Source organism: Thalassophryne amazonica, chromosome 2 (genome assembly GCF_902500255.1).
Source record: "Thalassophryne amazonica chromosome 2, fThaAma1.1, whole genome shotgun sequence".
Taxonomy (NCBI): domain Eukaryota; kingdom Metazoa; phylum Chordata; class Actinopteri; order Batrachoidiformes; family Batrachoididae; genus Thalassophryne; species Thalassophryne amazonica.
Genome location: NC_047104.1, coordinates 109481568 through 109494018, shown reverse-complemented (window position 1 = coordinate 109494018; position 12451 = coordinate 109481568). Strand labels below are relative to the sequence as shown.

General features: G+C 41.5%; 1 protein-coding gene across 2 annotated transcripts in view; it reads right to left on the bottom strand.

Annotated features, from left to right (window-relative positions):
- Positions 1-12451, bottom strand: part of fam189a1 (family with sequence similarity 189 member A1) — a 347606-nt gene that overhangs the window by 69227 nt on the left and 265928 nt on the right. For both annotated transcript variants that reach the window (XM_034191627.1, XM_034191634.1), the window contains exon 3: positions 5125-5235. In XM_034191627.1, the coding sequence (XP_034047518.1) occupies positions 5125-5235 (111 nt within the window). The remainder of the gene's footprint in view (positions 1-5124; positions 5236-12451) is intronic.

Sequence of the window (12451 nt, the reverse complement as noted above, 5' to 3'; positions counted from 1 at the left end):
TCCTCACCATGGTACAACAACTTGTACCCACTGCCGATGCTCCTGCTCTTACTTCCCTTCGACTTGGTCTGTTGCACACACAATACATCTACCTTTCTCCTCTCCATCATATCAGCCAGCTCTCTCCCTTTACCAGTCATACTACCAACATTCAAAGTCCCTACTCTCATTTCCACCCTTCTAGTTTTCTTCTTCTCCCGCTGTTTGTGGAAACGTTCTCCTCCTCTTCTTCATCGTCTTCACCCAGCAGTAGCCCAATTTCGACCGGCACCCTGTTGGGAAACAGCACCGGTGGCGGACATTGCTAACCCGGGGGGCAAACGATCTGGTATGGAAATTCGATTCTTAGTCTGCATAGTTGGGTTGGCTTGTTTTACGCCAGATGCCCTTCCTGATGCAACCCTCCTCATTTATCCGGGCTTGGGACCGGCACTCAGAATGTACTGGCTGCACACCCCATGTGGCTGAGTTGGCAACACTGGGGTTGGTAATCAGATGTTCTTTGGAAAGCAATCATTAGGCAGCAGTTAGCCTCAAATCAAACTAAAACAAGAAAATCCTCACATTTGAAAAGCTTAGCATTGATGCTATGAAAGCACGAGTATTCTCGCATTCGTACAGTTTGTTGAGCAACTAAATGTCTGTCGACTAACAGGAGAGGCTGAATTAAAAAGCAATAGTAAACTAGGACTGCAAGCAGTCATATACGGGCCCTCAGCCACCTTTCTTAGCTTGCTTGCCTAGCTAGCGAAGCATTCCATTAGGTATGAGGTATGATATGTTTACAGTATGAATAGTTTTTGTAACTTATGTCGATATTCTGATGAATTTCTTCATTTACAGCAGCTTCATTAAACAAATGTACTCGAATGATTATCAGCACGACGGCGAGCTTACAGGCTAACCTCTGCTAACACTAGAAGACAGTTGCCAGTTATGGCTTCTGAATCAAGGGAGAAAAAAAAAGAAACAGCACCGTTCAGCTGAAGCATTAGTGGACGTAAAATATTCTGTCTGTTAAGAGCTTCACCTCTTGTTCCATGTGTGTATTTCCCACCGGTGTCACGTACGTCCACTAATGCTTCAGCTGAACGGTGCTGTTTCTTTTTTTCCTCCCTTGTTTCAGAAGCCATAACTGGCAACTGTCTTCTAGTGTTAGCAGAGGTTAGCCCGTCAGCTCGCCGTCGTGCTGATAATCATTCGAGTACATTTGTTTAATGAAGCTGCTGTAAATGAAGAAATCATCAAAAATTCATCAAAATATCGACGTAAATTGCGAAGGTGGTTTGCTTCTTTCATCATCCATCTACCTCAAGTTCCAAGCGCTGTTTCCTAAGTGAGGCGGAAAGAATTGTACTTGACACCGGTCGGCATCACTGCGATTACTCTCACTGCCTCCAATGCGCTTACTGAGTCTGAGGGCTCGGTAAGCACCGCAGTGGGCCACTCACACCGCCCCCCTGTCTGCTGTGCTGAGCTACATGCAGCAACAGGTCCAGAGACTACGCTAGTTGTTTTGATGCGCAGCGCCCGCTGCATGGTCTCGGTAACACAGCCGCAGAGCTCCGTGGCCATGACTTGGATTCTTTGCGGGTCCCGCATCCGTACCCCCGGAGGCAGTGAGCGAAGGAAGAGCACGCGCATTGTGTTCTGCGTGCATTTATCATTTATAGGTATATGATAAAATAGTTATCAAGTTGTTTTACCAAAGAATATAGCTTTATACACCCTGAAGAAAACCATACACCCTGAGGCCATTTTTTCCTATGGGCCAATATCAACTGAATGTATACTAAATATTAAAGGATTATTAACTGAGTGAGAGGTCTGTACGGGGAAATATCAAACCGAGGTGTTAGTACCGTACAAAAAACACAGAGGTCTGATATCCCTGTACTGACTGAGCAAACAAGGTTAATAATTCATTTATTATATGGCTATTATATATATATATATATATATATATATATATATATATATATATATATATATATATATATATATATATAAACACGCAAACCTATAGTATCGCCCGAATATGCTGCTGACGGTGTTGAGATCATTCATTTTCTTCACTTCCATGAAGAACTTGCTAACAGATGGTCAGTTCATTAGCAGGTAAGCTTTCAATCCGTGTGTTTTTTCCGATGCTGTTTAGATATTTATGGAGTACGTTCATGTCCGACTTGGTTTTTCTAATCATGTTTTTAGCTTTCTGATTTGTGGCCCTACTGTCATGGAAACCGGTCTCATATAGGAAAATATCAATACCAATCAGAGCACGCGTAGCATCGCAACCATATAATAAAATAAATTATCTGTCCAGTAAAGTACAAAGGGAATTGAGGTGCAAATAAATGAGAATTATTTTAATGACAGATAATCGCGATAAAAAAAAATTGCCTCCAGTACTTAGTGAGTACGTTTTACACATTACATTAGGATGAACCATTTATACATTTATTTGTCTGTCAAAAAAAGTCAAGAGTCATATATTCAGTGAATGAAAGTGAAACGCAATAAGTAGCTTGTTTCGATGGGGGAGCTTATCTTGACATACGTAACTGACAGTTTATGCTACAGGTAGCTCAACTCGACGAGAGAGCTAATCTCAACAAAACACTGCTATGGATTTTCATCTCCCTGAATCCACCTGTTGGTCAGCAGGGGGCAGTATACTTACTGAAACAGTAACCAGTTCAAAATTTATGTTCAGTTACAAATTTGTAAATATCTTCACACCAGTTCATAGCGAGGAAGGCAGTTTAAGTGATTATTAAAGGCCTCTTTTTATACTCATGCTGCTGCAGGTTAGCATCATTTCTGACTGATGCACAGAAGAGAATTATGGGTAATCATATGACCCAGAGGGATTTTGATGCACTGACATACAACTCTGATTCGGAATAATGTGTTGTCTCAGCTGTACATTTGCTTGACCTGTGACTAAATAATGAAGAAAATGTTGTTTCTTCAATGTTTGCATCAAACGTCTAGAAAGGCAGATGAATTTTCATCGGGTTGAAATAAGATGTTACGCTACGCTAACAGGCTGCAAACACGTGGCTTCTTCTTCTGGTCTTCTTTCTGATATCCAGTTGTTAAGTGTGACATAACGCATCATGTGATTTTCAACTTCCGGCTCCAAACAAAAAAGGCGCGCTGTCATTAACACTGAGAACTGCACTGAGATGATCTGATCAGGCTGCACTTAAACTGTTGCACACGGACAACAACATTAACATCACAACATAAAACTCTTTGTATATTGTGCCTAAAACTCTCCTGGATATATTAACTGGGTTTTTAGATGTTGTTACTGCGTTTGTTTTATTTAAAAATGTCAGACACTCAGGTTGTTTCTCCATTATTTTCAATGGGAGTTGCTGCGAGCTGCGATCGCTTCCAATTCATGTCGTTCGGGGGGAAAGTGAAGTTTGCACTTTAACGTCCTGTTTATTGTAATAAATATTTTTTTTTATTAACAAACAGACATGTATATTTTACCTGCGCATAATAAAATATGTAAAGTAAAAGAAAAAAAAGTTTTATTAAGTGTTCTGACCATAGAACCAGACGAATGCGGTTAACGGAGGTGGAGGCGGAGAAGGGAGGGACGGAGGTTTGCGCACAATGTAAACACAAACTAAACTTAAACTGTAAATCCTTAAAAGGATCAAACAGACGTAACTTTAATTGTAAACTTGGAAGTCTTTGGACCCGGAAACAGATTTATCACGTGATGCGTTACGTCAGCGCTTAACAACAAGATTACAAAAGGAAAGCGCACACATGACTGTGATATCTGTGCATGTCAGTGAAGACACTGCTGATGTGTAGCAGGAGCACTGTAGTACTAGAATATTACATCATTGTGCCTTTGTCTTGTTTTAACTGTTGTCGGATTTTAAAGATATTCAAATATTCTTCTTTTTCCTCTCACACTTTCTCATATTTTGGTCATACCTTCCATTTCAGTGGAGCCTATAATGTTTTTGTACATACTGTGACATCACTTAGAGGGTTTCAAAATGATGTGGTTGGATGATGTGGTTCTGTTGAAAATATACTACAGCAGTGCAATGGTTGTTTTTGCACAAGTCTAATGTCTGATTGTATTTGTGGGAAACTGTGATCTTCACATCCTGGTTTGTCACAGTTATAGACATTTTAGGTCAAGATAAAATATAACAGTGTGGAAGATTCCCGGTTCAAACCGCACCCCTGACACATTTCTCCATGTAATGTGGAGTTGCATCAGGAAGGGCATCTGGCATAAAACATCTTCCAAATTAACATGCAGAGCCACCTTGGATCTGCTGTGGCGACCCCCAATAAAAACAAGGGAGCAGCTGAAGGGACTTACCGGTGTAAAATATTGAAAGGGGAACTGCCATTATTTTATTTACCCATATCCCAATGTAGTAATGTGGTTAGGTCAGCAACACAATTGGCTGTTTTTATTTGCCGATATAGCATTAGAAAACAAAACACATATTCCCTAATTTATCAACCAAAGTCAGCAAGCCAACACTTATCAACCAAAGTCAGCAAGCCAACACTAATACCTGGTTTCCACATCCTTTGCATAATGTCTGTAATATATTCGACAAGCCCGCTAGTGTTTAAAGCTAAAAAATAAATTTTTCACTGAGAAAATTTTGACTGTTTTTCACCACTCAGTTGCTTAAAGCACTAGTACTTTAACTTAACTTTGATCTAGGTCACACAGCTGAAAAATATAACTCACTAGAACTCTTGGCGAAACTCTGTTGTACCTGCATTACTGGTAAATTTCCACTTGGTGGAGATATTGCTCCATTCCAAGAACCTTGAGTACAGGCTGCTGTGGGACACTGCCTACAACCAATATGTTGCTTAGATCAGTTGATATTTACAATGTGTTAAACTTGCAAATCTAGTTTCTTTTAACAAATATAACAAGACAATTTTATTATCAACAGTCAAGCAACTAAATTATAGGTGCTAGCTTGTTAGCTTTCCAAAGCTTGCTAGCTACAAAAGCTACTTTTCCAGCACAAAGTGCGTGCAGTCTCTGCAAAATCCCATTTTTTTCCATATGAATTTTATGAGATGAAGTGTGTTTCGGTTCTGCGGTCTCACCAGCTGACAGTCTTCCAGTGAGTTGACCAACTGAGCATTCTGGCAGGACAGGATGGATCCGGCCAGGTTCAGCATCACGCACACTGCTGATAGCAACATGAAGAATGTGATCTGCAACAGGAAAGAACACACAGATTGTTACAAACCAAAATTCAACGCTCACATCTTTAAATTACGTGTGTGTTCATAGCTGTGCTGTGAGCGTGTTAGCCATGTTGTGTTAATCAATCGTCACTCACTGAGTGGTTTACAAAAGATTACGAGAGAGAAAATTAGAGCATGTGTCAAGAGAAATCAATGGGTTTCCTTCAAACCACAAGAGCCTGAAGTGGAATGAGATTGTAATTAGAGAAAAGCTTTTCAGAAAGTGACAGCAGACAACAGTGACCTCCTGATGGATGAAATTTTCCAACCGCACTGAACTTTTTTTTTGTCTACTTCAACATTTTGTGGGAGTGCATTAAGTCCAGTCAGCATAAAACACAGACATATTTGTACAAACATTTACAAAAGCGACAGTTTCATTGCAGATAATGGATGCCGTATTGAGGATCTATGGAGCAGAGTCTAAAATGCAGACTGCAGACGCAAACATTCTGGGGCGGGTCCACGCGGGTGTCACGTGACCTCCGAGATGCACCTCACATGTGCATATTCCTGATTGAATGAAGGACAGAATTATCACCTGCACTACTTTTTAAAGTAAATGACAAGATGTGCAGTCTGTTGTTGCACACTGGAGCAGTTTGTAATATGTTTTTGTATCAGTGCATGGGTGGTGTGCATTTTAATGATGTATGATCAGCAGATTCAAACCATATTCAAAGTCTGAACGCCCTCTGTGAAAACTAGGGTCCGGACGAATAATGAAAGTCATTAGTTGACTAGTTCACTGACCTACACAATAAATTGATTAAGGCAAATCTAAGGGCCCCTTCACACATAGTACGAATAAGTACAACTTGGCGACTCCTGGCGAAACAGCTCGTGTGAGCGAACCACGAAAACAACAAGCAATACGTATGATTGTTCATCTCATAAAAAAGAGGGTTCTTAAAGTTGTTAGCATGCACTAGCAACCCATGCACTAGTAACAGTGTGTAGGGCAGCCACCACTGAATCCTCTTTTCTTCCACATCACCTTCCTGTCTTCGGTTCCACAGCCGAAGACAGGAAGACAGTGCATAGGGTCATAAACACTGCCCAAAAGATCATCAGCTGCCCTCTGCCCAGCCTGAAAACACTGCCACATCCTGCTGCCTGCGGAGAACCAAGGCCAACACAGGAGACTCCACACACCCTGCCCACCCCGTTTGACCAGTTGCCCTCTGGGAGACACTACAGGTCAGCAAAGTTCCACACCAGCAGGCTGACAAACAGCTTCTTCCCCTGGGCCAAACGGACTGCAAACACCCATGGACACACACACACACACTCTCATCCACAGACCAATTTCATTCTGTTAATATACGAGGTCTGTTAGAAAACTATCAGACCTTTTTATTTTTTGCAAAAACCATATGGATTTGAATCACGTATGATTGCATCAGCCAAGCTTGAACCTTCGTGCGCATGCGTGAGTTTTTTCACGCCTGTCGGTTGCATCATTCGCCTGTGAGCAGGCTTTGTGTGAGCAGTGGTCCACCCCTCTCCTCGGATTTTTATTGCGAATAAATGTCTGAACAATTTGGAGCTTTGCTGCTTCAAATTTTTCCAGAAACTGTGAGAGACCTCCAGGTGGACACCATTCGGAAAATTCAGATGGCTTTCAGGGATGATTTTATGGGGATTACACAGATTAAGGAGTGCTCCAGCCGGTTTAAAGACCGCCCACAGCTGCTGAGAGCGCGGCGTACTCCAAGCGCCGATCGACAGGCTGAAACCCCACTGAAACAACCAGATCATTTCCAACATGAAGGCTTTGTTGATCCAGGACGTCGTCTGACTTCCACAAAAATGGCAAGATGTGGACATCAGCACTTTTTCAGCACATTCCACTGTTACAGAGTTTTTGTCATGGAAAGAGGAGTGGAGGGATGCGCCACAGAGCCGCTCATGGTGCGGCACAAAACCACCTCCGTGTTGGTCTCACAGGACGGCTTTGAGATGGCTTTCAGATGGATTTCGGTGGCTTTTCAGTCATGTGACTATCCGAGAAATTGTGCATGAGCTGGACATGCCAGAACATGTCCTGTGAGGCTTCATCACGACGTTGCTTTGCGCCATGTGGCTCCACCGTGACGCGCAGAATTCCTCCGCTCCTCTTTCCATGACAAAAACTCCTGTAACAGTGAAATGTGCTGTTCATTTCCATACTTTACGCTGTGTTGATCCGGGACGTCGTCTGACTTCCACAGGAATTGCGGAAGACGTGGACATCTGCACTTTTTCGGCACATTGAGACAGACGGGCGGAGGAATTCCGCGCGTCGCGGTGGAGCCGCATGGCGCAAAGCAACGCCGTGATGAAGCCTCACAGGTCATGTTCTGGCATGTCCAGCTCATGCACAATTTCTCGGATAGTCACACGACTGAAAAGCCAACGAAATCCATCTGAAAGCCGTCCTGTGAGACCAACACGGAGGTGCTTTTTTCCCGCGCCATGAGTGGCACGGTGGCGCATCCCTCCGCTTATCTTTCCATGAAAAAAACTCCTGTAACAGTGGAATGTGCCGAAAAAGTCTTGATGTCCACGTCTTCTGCAATTTTTGTGGAAGTCAGACGACGTCCCGGATCAACAAAGCCTTCACGTTGGAAATGATCTCGTTGTTTCAGCGGGGTGTCAGCCTGTCGATCGGCACTCTCAGCCGTTGTGGGCAGTCTTTAAACTGGCTGGAGCACTCCTTAATCTGTGTAATCCCCATAAACTCGTCCCTGAAAGCCATCTGAACTTTCCGAATGGTGTCCACCTGGAGGTCTCTCACAGTTTCTGGAAAAATTTGATGCAGCAAAGCTCCAAATCGTTCAGACATTTATTCGCAATAAAAATCTGACGAGAGGGGTGGACCATTGCTCACACAAAACCTGCTCACAGGTGAATGACGCAACCGACAGGCGTGAAAAAACTCACGCATGCGCACGAAGGTTCAAGCTTGGCTGATGCAATCACACGTGATTCAAAGCCATATGGTTTTTGCAAAAAATAAAAATGTCGGATAGTTTTCTAACAGACCACGTACACCACTAAATCCTACACACTGTCGCTTTAAGTAAAGCGAGTGCCAGCTGCGGCTGGATGTTGGCCATTGTTGGTTACTGCTTGATCTTTGTGCTCAGTAAAACAAACTCTGTAATGCTAACCTGATGCTGTTTTTGATATCTGTGTTGGAAAAACTGAATCACACAACTAGTTGGGTAAAAGAAAATTACAGGACTAATCTGGTACTAGCTCATTGTAGTCAGTGATTACAACTTGTCATCTCAACTCTCATTAAAAACTGAATCCCACTGTGTTTATCCAACATAGCCCTATAGCTGCATGGTTACAGTGTTACAAAATGGTGCAAACCAGTTATTAAAGCTGTGGGGTTTTTTTTCCTTTAGTTGTTTTTTCTATTATACTATGTGTGATGATGAACCTGCTTATGTAAGGTGGGTATGAGTGTTGCACTGTTTTAAATACAGTGCTTGACTCAAACCTAGTTTTTGGTCGTCTATGGTGCAAATGCTTTGTGTTGACAGATGATATTAATGCACCATCTCAGTTCTGGGACACACATAATTTTTAGATCAACATGTGCAGATCTTCACTTAGCCTGGAAAAAGAGTCTGTTGCTCTATAAAAAAAGCCAACTGTAAAGCTAGGACATCTTACTACTCATCACTAATTGAAGTAAATAAGAACAACCCCAGGTTTCTTTTCAGCACTGTAGCCAAGCTGACAAAGAGTCAAGGCTCTATTGAGCCGAGTATTCCTTTAACTTTAACTAGTAATGACTTCACGACTTTCTTTGCTAATAAAATTTTAACTATTAGAGAAAAAAATACTCATAACCATCCCAAAGACATATTGTTCTCTTTGGCTGCTTTCAGTGATGCTGGTATTTGGTTAGACTCTTTCTCTCCGATTGTTCTGTCTGAGTTATTTTCGTTAGTTACTTCCTCCAAACCATCAACATGTCTATTAGACCCCATTCCTACCAGGCTGCTCAAGGAAGCCCTACCATTAATTAATACTTCGATCTTAAATATGATCAATCTGTCTTTATTAGTTGGCTATGTACCACAGGCTTTTAAGGTGGCAGTAATTAAACCATTACTTAAAAAGCCATCACTTGACCCAGCTATCTTAGATAATTATAGGCCTATCTCCAACCTTCCTTTTCTCTCAAAAATTCTTGAAAGGGTAGTTGTAAAACAGCTAACTGATCATCTGCAGAGGAATGGTCTATTTGAAGAGTTTCAGTCAGGGTTTAGAATTAAGCATAGTACAGAAACAGCATTAGTGAAGGTTACAAATGATCTTCTTTTGGCCTCAGACAGTGGACTCATCTCTGTGCTTGTTCTGTTAGACCTCAGTGTTGCTTTTGTTGGAGATTGGCCTATAATTAGCTAAGATAGCTGGGTCAAGTGATGGCTTTTTAAGTAATGGTTTAGTTACTGCCACCTTAAAAGCCTGTGGTACATAGCCAACTAATAAAGATAGATTGATCATATTTAAGATCGAAGCATTAATTAATGGTAGGGCTTCCTTGAGCAGCCTGGTAGGAATGGGGTCTAATAGACATGTTGATGGTTTGGAGGAAGTAACTAATGAAAATAACTCAGACAGAACAATCGGAGAGAAAGAGTCTAACCAAATACCGGCATCACTGAAAGCAGCCAAAGATAACGATACGTCTTTGGCATGGTTATGAGTAATTTTTTCTCTAATAGTTAAAATTTTATTAGCAAAGAAAGTCTTGAAGTCATTACTAGTTAAAGTTAAAGGAATACTCGGCTCAATAGAGCTCTGACTCTTTGTCAGCCTGGCTACAGTGCTAAAAAGAAACCTGGGGTTGTTCTTATTTTCTTCAATTAGTGATGAGTAGTAAGATGTCCTAGCTTTACGGAGGGCTTTTTTATAGAGCAACAGACTCTTTTTCCAGGCTAAGTGAAGATCTTCTAAATTAGTGAGACGCCATTTCCTCTCCAACTTACGGGTTATCTGCTTTAAGCTGCGAGTTTGTGAGTTATACCACGGAGTCAGGCACTTCTGATTTAAAGCTCTCTTTTTCAGAGGAGCTACAGCATCCAAAGTTGTCTTCAATGAGGATGTAAAACTATTGACGAGATACTCTATCTCACTTACAGAGTTTAGGTAGCTACTCTGCACTGTGTTGGTATATGGCATTAGAGAACATAAAGAAGAAATCATATCCTTAAACCTAGTTACAACGCTTTCTGAAAGACTTCTAGTATAAAGAAACTTATTCCCCACTGCTGGGTAGTCCATCAGGGTAAATGTAAATGTTATTAAAAAATGATCAGACAGAAGGGAGTTTTCAGGGAATACTGTTAAGTCTTCAATTTCCATACCATAAGTCAGAACAAGATCTAAGATATGATTAAAGTGGTGGGTGGACTCATTTACATTTTGAGCAAAGCCAATTGAGTCTAATAATAGATTAAATGCAGTGTTGAGGCTGTCATTCTCAGCATCTGTGTGGATGTTAAAATCGCCCACTATAATTATCTTATCTGAGCTAAGCACTAAGTCAGACAAAAGGTCTGAAAATTTACAGAGAAACTCACAGTAACGACCAGGTGGACGATAGATAATAACAAATAAAACTGGTTTTTGGGACTTCCAATTTGGATGGACAAGACTAAGAGTCAAGCTTTCAAATGAATTAAAGCTCTGTCTGGGTTTTTGATTAATTAATAAGCTGGAATGGACGATTGCTGCTAATCCTCCGCCTCGGCCCGTGCTACGAGCATTCTGGCAGTTAGTGTGACTCGGGGGTGTTGACTCATTTAAACTAACATATTCATCCTGCTGTAACCAGGTTTCTGTAAGGCAGAATAAATCAATATGTTGATCAATTATTATATAATTTACTAACAGGGACTTAGAAGAGAGAGACCTAATGTTTAATAGACCACATTTAACTGTTTTAGTCTGTGGTGCAGTTGAAGGTGCTATATTATTTTTTCTTTTTGAATTTTTATGCTTAAATAGATTTTTACTGGTTATTGGTGGTCTGGGAGCAGGCACCGTCTCTATGGGGATGGGGTAATGAGGGGATGGCAGGGGGAGAGAAGCTGCAGAGAGGTGTGTAAGACTACAACTCTGCTTTCTGGTCCCAACCCTGGATAGTCACGGTTTGGAGGATTTAAGAAAATTGGCCAGATTTCTAGAAATGAAAGCTGCTCCATCCAAAGTGGGATGGATGCCGTCTCTCCTAACAAGACCAGGTTTTCCCCAGAAGCTTTGCCAATTATCTATGAAGCCCACCTCATTTTTTGGACACCACTCAGACAGCCAGCAATTCAAGGAGAACATGCGGCTAAACGTGTCACTCCCGGTCCGACTGGGGAGGGGCCCAGAGAAAACTACAGAGTCCGACATTGTTTTTGCAAAGTTACACACCGATTCAATGTTAATTTTAGTGACCTCCGATTGGCGTAACCGGGTGTCATTACTGCCGATGTGAATTACAATCTACCAAATTTACGCTTAGCCTTAGCCAGCAGTTTCAAATTTCCTTCAATGTCGCCTGCTCTGGCCAATGAAACCAAATGAATTGGTTTCATTGGCTTTCATTGGCCAATACATTATCAGGCTACTCTACAAAATGTGAAGGTAACTCTTTTTTTTTGGTCTAACAGACGCACCTCTGCAGGAACACGCATAAAGAGAAGCATCTAACATGCATCAGAATGATTTTAACAGTGAAGTGCAGCTTTAAAGTAGTCTAATGTTCAACAATAACAAATGATCCAAAACATATAGTTTATGTGGCCCTACGACAGACTGGCCCATGTCCTACATCTGTTGGGATAGGCTCCAGCCCCACCGTGGCCCTTAATTGGAGTACGCAGGTATAGAAAATGGATGGATGTAGTATATTAATGTTCAGAGTCAGAATGTGAATTCTTGATAAACTTGGTTCTAACCTCAGTAGATGTTCAGTTCAGTTCTTGATCAGCCTGTATTTCAAACATTTTACATAGTTCTTAAATGGCTTTCAAATTCAAACCACTGAATGGGTTTCAGGTTCACTCAGCCAATCTTTATGCAATAAAGTGCACTGATGGTTTGATTCCTCCCTCAGATTTATTTGTGTCGCAGGGCATTAAAGTAAAGCAAGTAGCTCAGTGGTGAAGGTGCTAGTCTGCCAATATGT